The sequence below is a fragment of the Esox lucius genome, chromosome 3 (assembly GCF_011004845.1).
Source record: "Esox lucius isolate fEsoLuc1 chromosome 3, fEsoLuc1.pri, whole genome shotgun sequence".
NCBI lineage: Eukaryota > Metazoa > Chordata > Actinopteri > Esociformes > Esocidae > Esox > Esox lucius.
Window position 1 is genome coordinate 24,615,168 of NC_047571.1, and position 20,012 is coordinate 24,635,179.

Consider the following 20,012-nt stretch of genomic DNA (forward strand, 5'->3'; position numbering starts at 1 on the left):
TCTGTATGGAACCAGGGTCTGTAGTGGACAGTAGCTGTAGGTTACAGCACTGTGTTCTCTGTATGGAACCAGGTTCTGTAGTGGACAGTAGCTGTAGGTTACAGTTCTGTGTTCTCTGTATGGAACCAGGTTCTGTAGTGGACAGTAGCTGTAGGTTACAGCACTGTGTTCTCTGTATGGGACCAGGTTCTGTAGTGGACAGTAGCTGTAGGTTACAGTTCTGTGTTCTCTGTATGGAACCAGGTTCTGTAGTGGACAGTAGCTGTAGGCTACAGCACTGTGATCTCTGTATGGAACCAGGTTCTGTAGTGGACAGTAGCTGTAGGTTACAGCACTGTGATCTCTGTATGGAACCAGGTTCTGTAGTGGACAGTAGCTTTTTTTTTTAATACAATTATGCCATAGAAGATATAATGCATGTCAACTGTGAACATGAAGAATCATTTTAACAGTGGAGTCATCTTGTCTCTGGTCGGATGGTCCCTGTTCCATTCCCAATCAAAGGCTACAGTGTGAAACCTTCCAAATATGGCTACTCAGCCCACGCTCTCTATAATCCCATAAATCCGAAGCCTTTTGAAACAGTCACAACGGGAGGGACCTATGACTCCGGCCATGCCAGTGTGTCCCCCCGGGGTTATATCAAACTAAATACCCATCTGGGAATTTGAAATCCCAGGATTTTTCAACTAATGGCTTATATATTAGGTGTTTCTGTTAATCGCTTAAAGGGATAGTTCACACAAATGACAAAATGACATATTGGTATCCTTACCGTGTAAGCAGTCTGGGAACAAGGTTTAACAACAATACCTCATTCTGTTTACATTCCCTGGCATTTATTCCATATTAAAATGTTTTTATAAATGATATGCTATGCGATGTTTAATTGCAGACTTGTTAAATGGTTGTAGTTAATCATGTGCCGGTTTATTTGGTTGTAATGCTGGTGAATTGAACTTAATTGTGCTTACCCTGTATGTATCTGGTTTTGTTTTACTGAGGGAATTCCTGCAAGGGTCTTGTATTGTTGTAAGCATCCCTGTCTGAACGGCGAGACGTTCTTACACTCACACACAGGGAGGGGGGCCAGGGCCCTGCCGGCTCTACTGACTTAGAACTTAATCTCTCACAATATCCCCCAAAAACAAACACACAGCCTCAGGCTTAATCTGATGCGGGAAAAATGATCCAATAATTTGTTTTGAAGTTAAAGGGAAAAGAGGATAGATGAGGACAGAATGACGGAGAGGGTGACATCATTTGGTTCTTACCTGGTGAAGTATGTCAGTGATGCCAGTCTATTTCTAGCCATGACCTTCAGTGTTGTCCCTCCTGCTCTTCACCCTATGTTGCTCTGGGAAAATGGCCCTGTACTTACTGTAAGTCACTTTGGATAAAAGTATCTGCTAAATGACTAAAATGTAAATGTAATATGTACATGCATTTCTAGCTCACACAGTGTTGGAATTGAAGCATTTGTGGGAATAACAAACACACGGAAACATGATTAACAAGATGGAATTCCCTCCTAATTCACATCTGAGTCTGTTTTTAATCTCTACCTGGCCTTGTAGGTCTCTTTTTGCATTGGGGTTGGTAGAGGTTTGATAATGGCTGTTTCGATCACAACAGATAAGGGAGGATAAGGGAAAGACATTGACACAGGGAGAGGGGAAAATGAGTGGCAGGAATGTCCCTACTAACAAGCAACTTAAATGTTAGTTTAGGATCCTTGCCTGCTAGGGTGACCATAATGTACACCGACAGCTAAATATGTTTCGTTTGATTAATCCATCTGCCCAGCTATCTGATAATACTGGTATTGACCAGGCAAAAGGTAATGTGTCCAGTTGTCCATGACCTCCACGAGGTTTTTCTCAGTCCCTTTTGTTTGATATAATGGCAACATTGAATTCTACCAGGTTGTTGTAGGATTCCAGGAATTTTGGGACTCTGAATGTGCTGCAGCGTTAAAGTCTTTCCCTGGCGGTACCGCTCCGTCATTACAGTCTGATTCCTAGTCACAGCTGATAGATAATGCCCAGGAGTCTGGCATGTGCTGGTTTTAATTGGCTGGGCGCATTCACGGTTGGTGTGGTTAATGCTAGTCAACGGTTGTCCCGACTCCCTATGATCTAGATGACTCCTTATAGTAGGCCATTTAACTGTCGCTGGTGCTGACAAGCACTTCAGGGCCAAACCCATTTTACCAAAGTTATTGTTAAGAATAATTTAGCAGATCTTTTGTTTTGATTTTATTTTTACAGGAAACAAGCTGAAAATCTGCTTCAACTTTTTTCCCAACTCATGGCAAAATGGGCACGTTTTTATTTACTTACACCTTTCACTCTGGGCCCCTAAAAGCCTGGGACCAGCCCTGTATTCCTGTTGAATCAGATAAATCAGATGGCATGTTGATTGAGGACAGCTGGTCAGAAAAGCCAGGCTGCGGTTGCAGTGCATTACAGCTGCTTATGATTTGGCTATAGTATACTCTTGGAACATAATCATAAAGAAATATCTGTTTTCATGCCTTTTGTTCCATTTGAGCTGAACTTTTGTGTGGTCATCCATGAGGGAAGACATTACTGTAAGCAGGTCAGAAGCAGGAGGATGGAGAATGTAGAGGGGGTTTAATCTTTTGAGTATAGTCCAACATGTAATCTCTGAGTTTCCAAATCAAAGTATAAAATGTATTGTAATGACATGCACACACACATACTCATTTAGCTTTTTTCTCTTCAACTTAAATTGTGACTTTGTGTTTAGCTATGTTTATCTCCCAAGTGGTCAGACTTGATGGACAGTGCTAACCTGGGCCAAGTGGGTTTAACTCTGTGTAATGTGTAGTGAATAGGGTGCTATTTAAGACGGAGCCTTAGCCACTATGCATCAATGATTCTGTGAAGACAAAGAATGGAGTATTTCAGTCCATGCAATGAGATGGCTGGCTTAACAAAAGATTATTCTTTTATGGTAATCTTGTGGATTTATCAGTCATTTGCCACTTGACCTATTATGATGCGCTCTGTCATCTTGTAGCAGTCAGGTTTCAGCCTGCTGGCCTTTCTTATGTCTTTCTTAATGAGCAAGAGATGAAATGAGAGAGAGACACTAAACATCAATTTAGAGAGCTGACAGACCCAGAGAGAATATCCTAGGGAACAGTTAATATGGACAGTTTTAGTGCCTTTAAAAGCACCTCCATATTTACTTATCTTGTTTTTATAGGAATGTCTCATGACGTGATACTGTACACATCAGATGACTTTGACATGACAGTGACATGAGCATATTCAGGTGATGGTGAGATTCAATCTGATTCAGCCTCCGTATTTTCTACAGCTTAAACACACTGTTGACCTGATTGTTTAATGAAACCCTTTCAGTAGACTGGGCCAGGACAGTACATGATAAGGCTGCTGAACCGTTGAGTCTATAAATAGTGTGTGTGTGTGTGTGTGTGTGTGTAACATGCACCTGTGATTTTTCAAGAATAAAACATGTCATTTAACAATAACACAATGACAACACAACAAGGGATTAATCACACAATTGTGATGAGTAGTAGGAAACAGCCATGTGTGTGTATGTGTGTGTGTGTGTGCACTAGAGGTGTTACAGTTTGTTTTGTTCAACAGCCCTCCTTTTGAAGTGGTCAAAACGACTGGTCTAGGACTGCTCTCAGATGGACGTACAGCATGTAGAGAACCCTAGGACAGTGAAGGTTTCGGTCTGCGTTGTGAAGCAGAGAGCATTCCCCTCCCTGTGTGAGGGAGCCTGGCTAGGCCTGCACAGTGCAGTGTACAGCTGCTCTCCCACGGATTCTTCCTCCACCCAGCTGTTTCACTGCAATTACTAAAATTATTCTCCTATCAGATTGGCATGGACACAGCCTGTCCTCTCTCTCTCTCTTTCTCTATCTCTCTCGGCTACTAGTGGACTGAAACATCTGCAGAAATGCAATCGGACCCTGTTAACAATAAAGATCAGAAATGGAGGCCATCAAAGTAACAAAACAAAGTGCACCACAACTTGATATCCATCTGGCATGGACGTAATCCCTTTTTGCTCCAGTGTTGTGTTTTAGTTTAGAAGCTCCTCTCTGGCCTGAATTCCAACTGTCCTCTTCAGTTCTAATCATATTTAGGTTGGTAGTGTAGTAAGGGTACTTTACATTTGTTTTGCCCCCTTTGAGGATTTACAGCCACATGTCGACAGCCTTTAGACCACTTTACACCTGTTCGTAGCCAGGTATCACTGTCACTGTGTCAGACACCCTACCTCTGGATATAATCCTGGATGTAACCCTGTATATAGCCCTGGATATAGCCCTGGATATAGCCCTGGATATAGCTCTGGATATAGCCCTGGGTATAGCCCTGGATATAGCCCTGGATATAGCCCTGGATATAGCTCTGCATATAGCCCTGTATATAGCTCTGGATATAGCCCTGGATATAGCTCTGGATATAGCTCTGGATATAGCCCTGTATATAGCTCTGGATATAGCCCTGTATATAACCCTGTATATAGCCCTGTATATAGCTCTGGATATAGCTCTGTATATAGCTCTGGATATAGCCCTGGGTATAGCCCTGGATATAGCCCTGGATATAGCTCTGGATATAGCTCTGGATATAGCCCTGGATATAGCTCTGCATATAGCCCTGGATATAGCCCTGTATATAAATCTGTATATAGCCCTGGATGTAGCCCTGTATATAACTCTGTATATAGCCCTGTATATAGCTCTGGATATACCCCTGTATATAACTCTGTATATAGCCCTGGCCTGTATATAGCTCTGGATATAGCCCTGTATATAGCTCTGTATATAGCTCCATATAGATTACTTCAAATGTTCGTTTTTCTTCACCGGTGATTACTTTATAATTGATAACATTTGATTTGATTATGATGAGCCACTACTGTAACATCCTCAGGGGCATTAACATATGTGTAAAATATTACTGTTGTGCCAAGTTGTCGTGTGTTAACCATAGCTGTCGGGTATTGCAGGAAATGTCCTGAGGGATTTGACTGTCTGAGAATTGGGAGGAACCCTAACTATGGCTACACCAGCTTTGACAGCTTCGGATGGGCTTTCCTGGCACTGTTCCGACTGATGACACAAGACTACTGGGAAAACCTGTACCATCAGGTACAACACAGCCATGCTCTTCTGCAATGTAAAAATCGTGCTTTGTGACCACATAACTACTGATAACTGAGCTGCCACCAACTCAAGGAAGTACTGAAACACTTTCAATCATTCTGAGACTAATAAATGGCTATATATTTTAAGTTCTATATTTACTGCCTTTTAAGTTGTTGTCATTTTCTAAAGTACCACTGGAGGGCAGGAAAGTTCATCCTATTAGTTGAACATTTCTTTATTCATGTATAGGTTATACAGTTATCCTAGGCGACTGTACACCCAGTCATAATAATAGTAATAATAATCTAGGCCTATCCAGTAAAAAAGGTATCTGGTTTCAACGTAGAACTGTTATCCTATATTGCATTCCGTTCAATCAATCTATTTATTGTGCAAATTATGAAATTCGTGCTGCATACAGGTTCATCAGTCAAAACAAGAGGAACATGACAACAACCAACATTCCCATGAGAACAATAAGAATTGTTGTAGTCCTAGAATAATAAAACTGTTACGTCATGGTGCAGTTTGAGTCAGCGCTGACCTGGGTAGGATGTCGGACTGGGCTGCTGTATCAGGTTGCACTCTAGTGACCCCTTGTGGTGGGTTGGGTGTCAGCGCGTTCAATCATGGTTGTTGGCTGGGGAATGTGGTGGAGGAAATGAGCTTCTTTAACATGAAAGCGTTTACTAACACTTGTTTGGATCGGTCAGGAAGGAAGTCCTCTATCCAAAATGCTCTGGTCCTTCTGGAAGTGGGAGAGGAGCCAGACTATATGTTGATTAATCTTTTGAACGTCATGACATACCTAATCAACAGGCTTTAGCACACCGACAGTAATGTTAATTCCTGTGATCTATGTCCATAAGGGAAAATGGAAGATACATTATTTAAAATAACAAATTAGTCATGTTAAATCTTACAGGTTTCTAAACAGGTTTCCCAGCACTCCATAACCTTTTATTTTCTTGCTGTGTTGCCATTAGGAGCAGCTTTTTATTGGTCTTCTATCTTACATGTGCCGCAGGAAAACTTCACTTTATGAGAATATGCCCAAAATATTTCTACCACTCCCATCTCAGAGTTATGGTTAAGTTAAGATTTCGGGTTAGGGGTCAGGTGTAGTAGTATTTTGAATGGAAATACATTTAGTAAAATGTGTGTTAACAAGCTACTGTATATCTCCCTCTGTTCCCAGACACTGCGGTCCGCAGGGAAGACCTACATGGTATTCTTTGTGCTGGTGATCTTCCTGGGTTCCTTCTACCTTGTCAACCTGATCTTAGCTGTAGTGGCCATGGCCTATGAGGAGCAAAACCAGGCCACCATCCAGGAGGCCTGGCAGAAGGAGAGGGAGTTCCAGCTGGCCATGGAGCAATTACGCAAGGAACAGAGGGTGTGTTTTATCTAGGCAGCCATATTTATTTAATTTTTTTAAATTTTATTCTTATTTTATTCTTATTATTATTGTTTGGTTATTATTCAGACAGTTTTTAGAGGGTATGTTTGTATTCAGGCGGTTGAATTCCAAGGGTAGGCATGCATTCAGAGGGTGGATTTTAATTAAATTGGTAGGTTGTAATGGTATTGCGGTGGCATATTATATTCAACAATTAGATTATAATACATTTAACTATGAATTGGTAAGTGTATATCAATGTTACTCATTTTGTTTTCCTTTCCTCATTTCCTTTCTCTTTTGCCAAAATCAGGAAATTAAAGTATGTATTTAATTTTAGGAACACTATCATAATAGTGATTGTAGCACTACTAACATATAGCTAACATCTTTGTTAAATTTTATGGTAACACACACACAAATAGAAGATTCTTCCATTACCTGTGATTTTATTGTCTTCATGAAGTGAACTTAAATTTGTCTCTGAAGATGGCAGCAAGAAGAAGCCAACAAGAAACAGAATCAGTCAGGTCTCCAGAACTGTCTCCATTCAAACTGAAGTTGGGCGGGAGTTTTAAACGGACGCCCAGTAGAAGATCACACAGAATGCTGTCTGAGGATCTGGAGGAGGAGACAGACGAGAAGTTTGATCCACTGGAGGACCGGGTAGTAAGTTACATTGTTTGGCACTTTGCCCAAAAATAATGAAACTCTTGTATACTTCTTGAACAAAACATTGATCGGAAAATATTTGTACGTTGACAAGTATGTCACACATTAAAGACAAGTATGTCACGTATTAAAGACAAGTATGTCACGTATTAAAGACAAGTATGTCACGTATTAAAGACAAGTATGTCACACATTAAAGACAAGTATGTCACGTATTAAAGACAAGTATGTCACGCATTAAGAATGTCTGAAAGGCACATCCCAGCTGACAGAACTTCTGCAACCAACATGTCACTCTCTGTCTCCCTTCTCCCTCCAGTCTCCCATTCCTCCTGTGTCTCCCAGGCCTGTACACCCTCTCCTGGCTGCCATGTCCTGCCACCCCCTCAGTACACACCGTGGCAGCCAGGCCAGCATATTCTCCTTCCGACCGCACGCTGTGTCCGAGGCCGACTTCGGGGACGACGAGGTCAGCGTTCACGGCGATGCTGTTGCGAGGAGCCGGGCGGGCTCCACCATCGGCCCTGCTTGGTACAAGCACAAAAGGACGGGCAGTGTGAAGAGTCATGGCTCTCAGGTGTTAACCCCCAGCCTCAACATCAATGGACGCCTCAATGTCTCCCTGGACCAGAATGGAGTCACCGCCGTTGGCCTGCACACCCCCACATCCCTGCCCACCTGCAGCATGGAGAAGGTCAAAGAAGACACGGTGAGAGGAGAGGATTCTCCAGTAGGTCACTGGTTTCTTCGTTTCAGGGAGTTTGTCCTTTGTCCTTTGTCCTTGTCGCAGTGCTGCTGTTTGCTTTTTGGGAGGTCCAGAATGGAGTGTGATTGAAATGGAACAACTGGTTTATTGACGATGTTCAATTTTATTAAAGTATATCTGTACCAGTAGCCCACCTGTGTTGATTGATTAATTGGTAGAGTGCTACATACCTTCCAGGAACCCGCCTGTATAGAGCATTCAAACCCCACACCAGCCCTGCTGTCCCCTGAAGCTACAGAGGTTCCTCACCACCGGAGAAAACGGGGTCTAAGCTCCATTAGCTTCTTCAGCGATGCCATGGATGGTGAGGGTACATTCAGAGGTCAGAGGTCAACTTACAGAGGCTCTTTTAACGCCCAGCTTATTCAACATTGCAAATGCATAACCAAATTATTATAACTTAATTCAATTTAGTCATTTCTAACAGATGGCTAATTAACTTTAACTGGATTGTTAAAAGAGTTATAATAGTAATGTAGAATCAAATCATATTAAGCATTTAAAACCATAACAGTTAGCATTACCAGTGAAGCCACATGACAAACAGCTAAATGACTAGCACACAATATAACCAATGACTCATAACTTTTTATAAACAGACTAGTGTTTCCAATAAACTCCTAATTAACTATTTATAAAAGACTTCTAAAACATTTATAAATCCTTTACGAAAGTAAACAAAGTAAACATATTGATAGGTGTTACACAAAAAAACACAGAGGTTCTGAAATATTTCTGTAAGTCTGTAATTCTTTAAATCAGAACCAGGCAGAAATGACCAGAAAATTGGAAAAACTCCAGGAACTTAAGTGTTTGCCACCCTGAAATCCTTCCCAACCCTAACCACCTGCCTGCCATTCCAGAGCTGGAGGAGTCTCGTCAGAAGTGCCCCACATGCTGGTACAACTTTGCCAAGGCCTACCTTATCTGGGACTGTTGCCCATGGTGGCTGAAGGTGAAGGAGTACGTGAAAATGATTGTGATGGATCCATTCCTGGACCTGGCCATCACCATCTGCATCGTCCTCAACACCCTGTTCATGGCCCTGGAGCACTACCCCATGACGGACGAGTTCAACAACGTGCTCTCCGTTGGAAACCTGGTGAGAAAAGCCAGAACCTAACTGCATAGCCACAAACATTCTGCAAGGATGGCAACTGTGGACACATAGCACCTGAAGCACTATGACTGTGGGCAACTTAAGTGAACTGAAATGTCCAATTGAAAATGTACAGTGGTGCAAAAAAGTATTTAGTCAGCCACCAATTGTGCAAGTTCTCCCACTTAAAAAGATGAGAGAGGCCTGTAATTTTCATCATAGGTACACTTCAACTATGAGAGACAAAATGAGGAAATAAAATCCAGAAAATCACATTGTAAGATTTTATATGAATTAATTGGTAAATTATGGTGGAAAATAAGTATTTCATCAATAACAAAAGTTAATCTCAATACTTTGTTATATACCCTTTGTTGGCAATGACAGAGGTCAAACGTTTTCTGTAAGTCTTCACAAGGTTTTCACACACTGTTGCGTGTATTTTGGCCAATTCATCCATGCAGATCTCCTCTAGAGCAGTGATGTCTTGGGGCTGGTGCTGGGCAACACGGACTTTCAACTCCCTCTAAAGATTTTCTATGGGGTTGAGATCTGGTGACTGGCTAGGCCACTCCAGGACCTTGAAAAGCTTCTTACGAAGCCACTCCTTCGTTGCCCGGGCGGTGTGTTTGGGATCATTGTCATGCTGAAAGACCCAGCCACGTTTCATCTTCAATGCCCTTGCTGATGGAAGGAGGTTTTCACTCAAAATCTCACGCTACATGGCCCCATTCATTCTTTCCTTTACATGGATCAGTCGTCCCGATCCCTTTGCAGAAAAACAGCCCCAAATCATGATGTTTCCACCCCCATGCTTCACAGTAGGTATGGTGTTCTTTGGATGCAACTCAGCATTCTTTCTCCTCCAAACATGACGAGTTCAGTTTTTACCAAAAAGTTATATTTTGGTTTCATCTGACCATATGACATTCTCCCAATCCTCTTCTGGACCATCCAAATGCTCTATAGCAAACCTCAGACGGGCCTGGACATGTACTGGCTTAAGCAGGGGGACAAGTCTGGCACTGCAGGATTTGAGTCCCTGGCGGCGTTGTGTGTTACTGATGGTAGCCTTTGCTACTTTGGTCCCAGCTCTCTGCAGGTCATTCACTAGGTCCCCCCGTGTGGTTCTGGGATTTTTGCTCACCGTTCTTGTGATAATTTTGACCCCACGGGGTGAGATCTTGCGTGGAGCCCCGGATTGAGGGAGATTTTCAGTGGTCTTCCATTTTCTTATAATTGCTTCCACAGTTGATTTCTTCACACCAAGCTGCTTACCTATTGCAGATTCAGTCTTCCCAGCCTGGTGCAGGTCTACAATTTTGTTTCTGGTGTCCTTTGACAGCTCTTTGGTCTTGGCCATCGTGGAGTTTGGAGTGTGACTGTTTGAGGTTGTGGACAGGTGTCTTTTATACTGATAACAAGTTCAAACAGGTGCCATTAATACAGGTAACGAGTGGAGGACAGAGGAGCCTCTTAAACAAGAAGTTACAGGTCTGTGAGTGCCACAAATCTTGCTTGTTTGTAGGTGACCAAATATTTATTTTATCGAGGAATTTACAAAATAATTTACAAAAAAATCCTACAATGGGATTTTCTGGATTTTCTTTTTACATTTTAAGTGGGAGAACTTGCACAACTGGTGGCTGACTAAATACTTCTTTGCCCCACTGTACATACAGTAGCCTAGTGGAGAGGAGCATTGAAAGAGTCATTCCCAGCACAAGCTACTTTTCGGTTATGTGGTAGTTGTTTAATATCTGTGTGCTCTCCCAGGTGTTCACGGTGATCTTTACAGCAGAGATGGTGTTCAAGTTGATCGCCATGGACCCGTACTTCTACTTTCAGCAGGGATGGAACATATTCGACGGCATCATCGTCTGTCTGAGCCTCATGGAGCTGGGCCTTTCCAATGTAGAGGGACTGTCTGTCCTGCGATCCTTCAGACTGGTAATGTCACAATGTCACATTTTCTGTTGTGATCTGTTCGGTTTGTCTTCCTTTAGTTTTATATAACTTGACTGTTATATAAACATTCTACATCAAAACAAAAGTTCCCTCTCAGATGATCCCATGACCCCCCCCCCCAACGACACAGCAGTATAATATGATATGCATTACTGTGATTGTGTTTCGTGGTATCAATGAGATTTACGGAGTGGGTGACCCATTTAAATTCGCAATGTAAACATTTATCAAATACGTGTCAAACATATGGAGCTAATCCAATGGTGTATCACGGAGACACTGTTTGCATCGCTTTAAGCCATACAGAGCGTTTAAATTGTACTACCCCAGGGGACTAAAGCTTTTATTCACATGCGGTCATTTATTTTTTGTGGTTATGTTCAGCATAACTCAGCATAATCAACTTGGCATTTCTAACTTATTCTGTCTTGTTCTCGTAAAGTTGCGAGTGTTCAAGCTGGCCAAGTCATGGCCGACCCTGAACACGCTGATCAAGATCATCGGCAACTCTGTGGGCGCCCTGGGCAACCTGACCCTGGTGCTGGCCATCATCGTCTTCATCTTCGCCGTGGTGGGCATGCAGCTGTTTGGGAAGAACTACCAGGACTGCGTGTGTAAGATCTCCAAGGACTGCACCCTGCCCCGCTGGCACATGAAGGACTTCTTCCACTCGTTCCTCATCGTGTTCCGGGTGCTGTGCGGCGAGTGGATCGAAACCATGTGGGACTGTATGGAGGTGGCCGGACAGCCGCTCTGCATCTTGGTCTTCATGCTGGTCATGGTCATAGGAAACCTGGTGGTGAGTCACGTTAATGGCTGTGTTGAGTGGTTTAGCAGGAGGTTGTTATTGTTTACCCATCTTTTGGGTTCTATTTTGCGCGACAGTTTAGCAAAATAGACATTTTGTCGATTTAATTCATTTATTCATTTAGAAAAAAACTATGACGAGCATTCGAAGTTGACACACCTGGTAGTATTTTGGGGAATATTTGGGTTATAGATTATACAGAAGGCATAGGATAGAACTGGGTTATTGCAATTTGTTGGAGTTTTTTTAGTGTGCATTTTTATTAGGTGGTCTGATTGGTTGTTCAGTGCAACTTACTGGATGGATGTGGTTGCGCTGGGGAGGAGTCAGAATAGAGGTTGTCTGCAAGCGTTTCCAAGGTGTATTGTTTTCTAAATAATAATCAAAATAAGTACATTTACACATAATGGCGTTGGCTGCAATAGACAATATATAATAGCGGCATAATTCACATCATCTTTGGAACAGCATATAAACAGTGTGAGGGGTCAGTAAAGATCTTGATTACTGCGTGCTTCCTTCGGATAAAAAGCATAAGGGGTCAGTAAAGATCTTGATGACTGCATGCTTCCTTCATAATAACAGCGTGAGGGGTCAGTAAAGATAGCGTCCGATTCGTTGCAGTTTACCTCTGCAGCAGGCAGACACATCCCAGGAGGTGATGGGGGATGTGTGGATGGACTCTGGAATTGATTTGACGAGCCAATCAGGATAGATTAGGAGATTTTCCATTGGTGATAAATCTGCTGATCGGCCTGCTTGGTGATTGCCGGGATGTACTCCCACCTGATATCCTGAGAGATGATGGTCCCTAAGGAATTTGAATGACCCAGCTGATCTCACAGCTGAGAGGAAAGGTGTGCTGCTTTTCCTGAAGTCCACAAGCACTTACACAGAACCTCATGTCTGTCTTGAGCTCCAGGTTGCACCAGGCCACCAGCTGTTCGACCTTTCCACAGTACATAGACTCATACTGACACCTGGTGTTCAACCTTCCAACCAAGTTTTCTAATGTCACCCGCTCCTGCTTGCACTTCACTGGCTTCCAGTTAAAGCTCACATCCACTACAAGACCATGGTACTTTGCTAGATTGCAGCAGGGGAAACTGAGTCTCCTTATCTTCATGCTGTGCTCCAACCTTACATTCAAACCCAAGCACTTTGTCATCTCTGGTCTTTTGGATACCCCAACACTACTTGGTTGTTGGCTTGTCCTATAGCTATCTTAAGATAAATGCACTGACAACGGTACGTTGCTCTGGATATGAGCCAATGCCGAATAGATCAAATGTAAGGGAACTGTGCTGCTTCTTGTGTGAGGAAAGGTTGAATTTTATTCAGCAAAAACCTGGGTCAGTGTCACAAATTTTAATTCAGCTATGGCGGAAAGTTCTTGCAGTAAGCAGGCCTTTTATGAGAGAAAGAGAAGCTATGTTTTGTGATTGTGGTGCATTTATACTGATGGACATTCAATAAGGCTTAATCCAGCGCTAATTAATTAGTTGTTAATGAGCTGAAAACTGCATCCAAGTTGTTCAGTATCCAATATCAGAAGACTTAACCTGAGAATGTTACGGCGTGGTGCCAGGGGTAGCTACGGTAGCTGCTGTATATAAACTGGCATCAGCAAATATTGGCAGTTTGGTTTTAAACTATGAAACAAAGCCTCTATGACTCGAGGGAAAAGAACCGGAACTGTTTACATAAAAGGCATTTAATTCAAGTAACAGCTTTGTTTACACGCAACTACTGTCAGTTGGCGCCGAATCAACACAGTATGGGTTGGGACACCCAGATGTTGGTCTGTTATCCATCTGTGTCCTGTGAAGTACCATTTCATGAGAAGGGATCACAACCTTTTTCCTAGAACTACAGCCCAGGCAAGCAACAGACCACAGCATTTCAGTGATCCATTCATCCACTCGTATACAGTAGTGATGCTGGATGAACATTACAGAAATAAATTAAGTCTTTATGTACGACTACCACAATTCAGAAGTAGGCCTGTTGAACTGTATTTTGTGTCATTATTGAGGTTGATTTACATAGAACCTGGGTTTTCTGTTACGTATAAACTACTAATTATAATTCAACTGACACTTCTTTTTTTTTATTTAACTAAAGGTTACTTAAAAATGTTGTCATAGCATTGCCAGGCCCTACTGTCATCACACTACCAGACCCTAATGTCATAGCATTACCAGGCTCTACTGTCATAGTACTACCAGGCCCTACTGTCATAGCACTACCAGGCCTTACTGTCATGGTACTACCAGGCCCTACTGTCATAGTACTACCAGGCCCTACTGTCATAGTACTACCAGGCCCTACTGTCATGGTACTACCAGGCCCTACTGTCATGGTATTACCAGGCCCTACTGTCATAGTACTACCAGGCCCTACTGTCATAGTACTACCCGGCCCTACTGTCATAGTACTACCAGGCCCTACTGTCATGGTACTACCAGGCATTACTGTCATAGTACTACCCGGCCCTACTGTCATAGCACTACCAGGCCCTACTGTCATAGTACTACCAGACCCTACTGTCTTAGTACTACCAGGCCCTACTGTCATAGTACTACCAGACCCTACTGTCTTAGTACTACCAGACCCTACTGTCATAGTACTACCCGGCCCTACTGTCATAGTACTACCAGGCCCTACTGTCATAGTACTACCAGGCCCTACTGTCATCACACTACCAGACCCTAATGTCATAGCATTACCAGGCTCTACTGTCATAGTACTACCAGGCCCTACTGTCATAGCACTACCAGGCCTTACTGTCATGGTACTACCAGGCCCTACTGTCATAGTACTACCAGGCCCTACTGTCATGGTACTACCAGGCCCTACTGTCATGGTATTACCAGGCCCTACTGTCATAGTACTACCAGGCCCTACTGTCATAGTACTACCCGGCCCTACTGTCATAGTACTACCAGGCCCTACTGTCATGGTACTACCAGGCACTACTGTCATAGTACTACCCGGCCCTACTGTCATAGCACTACCAGGCCCTACTGTCATAGTACTACCAGACCCTACTGTCTTAGTACTACCAGGCCCTACTGTCATAGTACTACCAGACCCTACTGTCTTAGTACTACCAGACCCTACTGTCATAGTACTACCCGGCCCTACTGTCATAGTACTACCAGGCCCTACTGTCATAGTACTACCAGGCCCTACTGTCATCACACTACCAGACCCTAATGTCATAGCATTACCAGGCTCTACTGTCATAGTACTACCAGGCCCGTCATAGCACTACCAGGCCTTACTGTCATGGTACTACCAGGCCCTACTGTCATAGTACTACCAGGCCCTACTGTCATAGTACTACCCGGCCCTACTGTCATGGTACTACCAGGCCCTACTGTCATGGTATTACCAGGCCCTACTGTCATAGTACTACCAGGCCCTACTGTCATAGTACTACCCGGCCCTACTGTCATAGTACTACCAGGCCCTACTGTCATGGTACTACCAGGCATTACTGTCATAGTACTACCCGGCCCTACTGTCATAGCACTACCAGGCCCTACTGTCATAGTACTACCAGACCCTACTGTCTTAGTACTACCAGGCCCTACTGTCATAGTACTACCAGACCCTACTGTCTTAGTACTACCAGACCCTACTGTCATAGTACTACCAGGCCCTACTGTCATAGTACTACCCGGCCCTACTGTCATAGTACTACCAGGCCCTACTGTCATAGTACTACCAGGCCCTACTGTCATGGTACTACCAGGCATTACTGTCATAGTACTACCCGGCCCTACTGTCATAGCACTACCAGGCCCTACTGTCATAGTACTACCAGACCCTACTGTCTAAGTACTACCAGGCCCTACTGTCATAGTACTACCAGGACCTACTATCATAGCACTACCAGGCCTTACTGTCATAGTACCACCAGGCCCTACTGTCATAGTACTACCAGGCCCTACTGTCATAGTACTACCCGGCCCTACTGTCATAGTACTACCAGGCCCTACTGTCATGGTACTACCAGGCATTACTGTCATAGTACTACCCGGCCCTACTGTCATAGCACTACCAGGCCCTACTGTCATAGTACTACCAGACCCTACTGTCTTAGTACTACCAGGCCCTACTGTCATAGTACTACCAGACCCTACTGTCTTAGTACTACCAGACCCTACTGTCATAGTACTACCAGGCCCTACTGTCATAGTACTACCCGGCCCTACTGTCATAGTACTACCAGGCCCTACTGTCATAGTACTACCAGGCCCTACTGTCATGGTACTACCAGGCATTACTGTCATAGTACTACCCGGCCCTACTGTCATAGCACTACCAGGCCCTACTGTCATAGTACTACCAGACCCTACTGTCTAAGTACTACCAGGCCCTACTGTCATAGTACTACCAGGACCTACTATCATAGCACTACCAGGCCTTACTGTCATAGTACCACCAGGCCCTACTGTCATGGTACTACCAGGACCTATTATCATAGTACTACCAGACCCTATTATCATAGTACTACCAGGCCCTACTGTCATGGTACTACCAGACCCTACTGTCATAGTACTACCAGGCCCTACTGTCATAGTACTACCCGGCCCTACTGTTATATTACTATCAGGCCCTACTGTCATAGTACTACCAGGCCCTACTGTCATTGTACCACCAGGCCCTACTGTCATAGTACTACCAGGCCCTACTGTCATAGTACTACCAGGCCCTACTGTCATTGTACTACCAGGCCCTACTGTCATAGTACTACCAGGCCCTACTGTCATTGTACCACCAGGCCCTACTGTCATAGTACTACCAGGCATTACTGTCATTGTACCATCAGTCCCTACTGTCAAAGTACCACCAGACCATAAATTGTTTGTTTTCAGATATCTTTTGTATCATATTTTAGAGCAAAGTTTCCTAGGTTTCATATGCAGCAGATCACCCAGAATGCTCAGAGGCAAGGAGGTCAATGTGTTCTCATCAGCTATCATCAATTTACTTGCTCCCCTCAACCCATGGCAGCAGATTCAGAGATGATCCACCACCAATGCAGGGGTATAGCTGGAGCTTAGATTCCATGTTACTATGCTCTCTAAGCAGGCTGATAGATTACTGGTGATTGGATGGGATGATTTTGTTGGGATCTTTGGCTACATGTGGCTGCAGAATTGACTATTTGTGCATATATGAGTGTATGGTTTGGGTTTGCCTGGGTGAATATTTAGTTGGGGTTCTTGAATAATTTTTTTTTTAGACAAGACTATATATGTTCTGGGGTCCGGTGTCATGTGAAGGATTTCAAAGAAGAGACTGTTGTCTTTCTGTGTCCATCTTCCATTTGATCTGCAGTGATACTTAACTGGAGGGTAGACAAACAGCCACCTTGTCTTGTGCCTCAGTATTGGGAAAGCACTTAGAGAGAGTTTCATTCATAAGAACTGCCATGAAGTATTTATTTCACTTTGAAAATCTGACCAAGCCCGAAGTTTGTCTGAAGCAGTATGTAATGTATCCTACCTGCCATCCCAAATTGACATGCGTCACATTAACACACGATCATTGGTTATAGCATGCAGTACAGGGGATTTGGTCGAAGTAACTGTACATTCTACGTGTGACTGACTGCAGGTGCTGAATCTGTTCCTGGCCCTGCTGCTCAGCTCCTTCAGCTCAGACAACCTTTCAGCTCCGGACGAGGATGGAGAGATGAACAACATCCAGGTCGCCGTCGCCCGCATCAACGCGGGACTCGCCTGGCTGATGAGGAACATGGCCGACCTCTTCAACGGAAACCTGAAAAAGAGGCGTCTTATGACCAAAGACGTTCAGATCTCCGTGAAGCTGACGCCTATAGCCAATCACGTGGAGAGCAACGGCGGGGTGGCGGGGGTGATTGGCCGCTACGGGGAGAAGTACATCGTCCCGGACGAGGACAGCTACATGACCAACCCCAACCTGACCATCAGTGTGCCCATCGCCCCCGGGGAGTCGGACGTGGAGTTCCCCGAGGAAGGAGAGGAGGAGGAGGAGACGGAGTCCTCAGAGGATGAAGATAACAAGCCGGTAAGACTTTTCGCGCCGGTCACAGACCACACTGGACATCAAAGCAACACAATCCTAAGTCCCCATACACAGGAGCGCCGGGCTGAACAGTAGTGACCCTGGCCTTGACCCGACTTGCTGCCAGTGTGTCAGAGGAGTTAGGATGTGCAAGGAACACATTTTCATTATTCTAGAAAGCCCCTAAGTACGATCTTACTATTGTTATTACTGTTACTATATCATGATTGTGGTATTCATGTCACTGAAAAGTGGGTGAGATCGGGAGTCAATGAGCTGCAGGGGGCCATATGGTAGATTATAGAGGCGGGTAGTACCAGCACTACAGAATAAATGGACCCGGAGCAGAATGGAGGCTTTCCGGGTCCATAATCTGTTAATCTGTAAGCCAGGCAGACAAGGTGATCTCTGGTGACAGGACACAGATTTAGTTACATAATCACTCAACGCTACGTAAGGCAATACACACACACACATATCTCAAGGACTGTAGAACATGTTTCTTTTCAGACTTGGGTTTTTCACAGATATTTCTCTTGTGGTCAGAGGGTCAGGTAGAGAAAGATGAAATGAATGGTTTTGTGAGTGTTATCAATAATGGCCAGACTTGATAATGGGACAAAGCACTCCTGACTGAACTAACGGTGACAGAGTGATTTTGATTCCTGTTTGTATGACTGTTGGTATGGTTATATATGTTGCTCTTCTGGGAAATTTTCACTAGAATAGGACTGTACATATCAGACAGGCCCAAAGTGGTTGTGGGATGAATAATATGCAAACATTTGAAGAAGGTTGTTTGGAACAGCCTGTGTGTATCTGGTGTCTGTAGGTAGGCTGGTTGGCCTTGGCCAGACATGCAGAGGCTGTTAAGCTTGAAAACATCTGCTAGAATTTTCACAGAACGAACACCGCTAGGTTACAAGGAAAAATGTCTCGCATTTAAATATTGTAAGTGGCTTTATTATTCTCATAGAATTGTATGCTCTTTCTGCTAATTTAATCAACACAATGTCATTGACATTGGTGTCCTTTTGACCGGTTCCCTCTGAAGTACAGTGGCCATGTTGGGACACCCTCTGCTCTAAGCAAGCAAGTTTATTCATTTAGTGCAATTCATACATAGAAGCAATCCAATGAGCTTTACAAAGAAAACAATGAAAAGAAAACATATAAAAATACAGCAGAATAAAAACAAATACTAGAATAAAAACATACATTAAATAGGCAATACAGTGTGATTTTTCCTGGAATAAAAAAAGATTTAAATCTAAAAAAAACGACAGAGTTAAAACATATACTAAACTGGTAGATAACTATACAAGCTATGTAACTATACAAGCTATAAGGCTAATAGTGTGGTGACGTTTAAACTCTTAGTCATAGGCACGTGAAAAGAGAAGTGTTTTAACCTGGATTAAAAAAGTATACGTTTGGGGCACGTCTAAGATCTTCTGGTAGTTTATTCCAGTTGTATGCAGCATAGCTGTTAAATGTATCTTCGCCATGGCTGTACTAGCTGACCTGAGATCATGGATCTAAGAGCCCTGCTCGGTTTATCATTTTTAAACATATCAGAAATGTATTTGGGGTCTAACCACTGATTAATAAATTAAATGCACCAAATCTGTAACTGACTGGGAGCCAGTGCAAACATTTAAGAACTGGAGTGATGTGCTCTGTCCTCTTGGTCCTGGTTAACATTCAAGCAGCAGTATTCTGAATGAGCTGTAGCTGTTTTACAGTGTTTTTAGGGAGTCCAGTTAAGAACCCATTAGAGTGGTTTTGGGACATCAAGCCCTTGATTCTGACTATATTTTTAAGATGATAGAATGCTGTTTTGGTGATCGCTTTGATTCGTGAGATCTGAGTCTTTCAGAAAACCAAGATTAAACACTTGGTCCCTGGTGTATAGAGCCTAAGAATCCAGCTCTTTACTAATACAAGTACTCTTTTTTTGTTGCCAAACACAATTAGCGGTTTTATCTTGGTTTAATTTTAGACAATTTTGGTTCATCCAGGTATTTATGTGCTCTATACAGTGACACAGTGAGTCTATTGAGCTGTATTAAT

The 20,012-nt window shown here is 43.4% G+C and overlaps 1 protein-coding gene across 4 annotated transcripts in view; it reads left to right on the forward strand.

The window, feature by feature from the left end:
• LOC105022927 (sodium channel protein type 4 subunit alpha) overlaps positions 1–20,012 on the forward strand; it is a 74,014-nt gene that overhangs the window by 34,382 nt on the left and 19,620 nt on the right. Inside the window, exons 9-18 of one of the 4 annotated variants that reach the window (XM_034291479.1) lie at positions 5,026–5,167; positions 6,363–6,560; positions 6,877–6,885; positions 7,053–7,232; positions 7,555–7,965; positions 8,179–8,323; positions 8,865–9,103; positions 10,877–11,050; positions 11,511–11,867; positions 17,508–17,942. In XM_034291479.1, coding sequence (XP_034147370.1) covers positions 5,026–5,167; positions 6,363–6,560; positions 6,877–6,885; positions 7,053–7,232; positions 7,555–7,965; positions 8,179–8,323; positions 8,865–9,103; positions 10,877–11,050; positions 11,511–11,867; positions 17,508–17,942 — 2,290 coding nt within the window. The remainder of the gene's footprint in view (positions 1–5,025; positions 5,168–6,362; positions 6,561–6,876; positions 6,886–7,052; positions 7,233–7,554; positions 7,966–8,178; positions 8,324–8,864; positions 9,104–10,876; positions 11,051–11,510; positions 11,868–17,507; positions 17,943–20,012) is intronic. The other 3 variants (XM_034291480.1, XM_034291482.1, XM_034291481.1) reach the window with 3 other exon arrangements.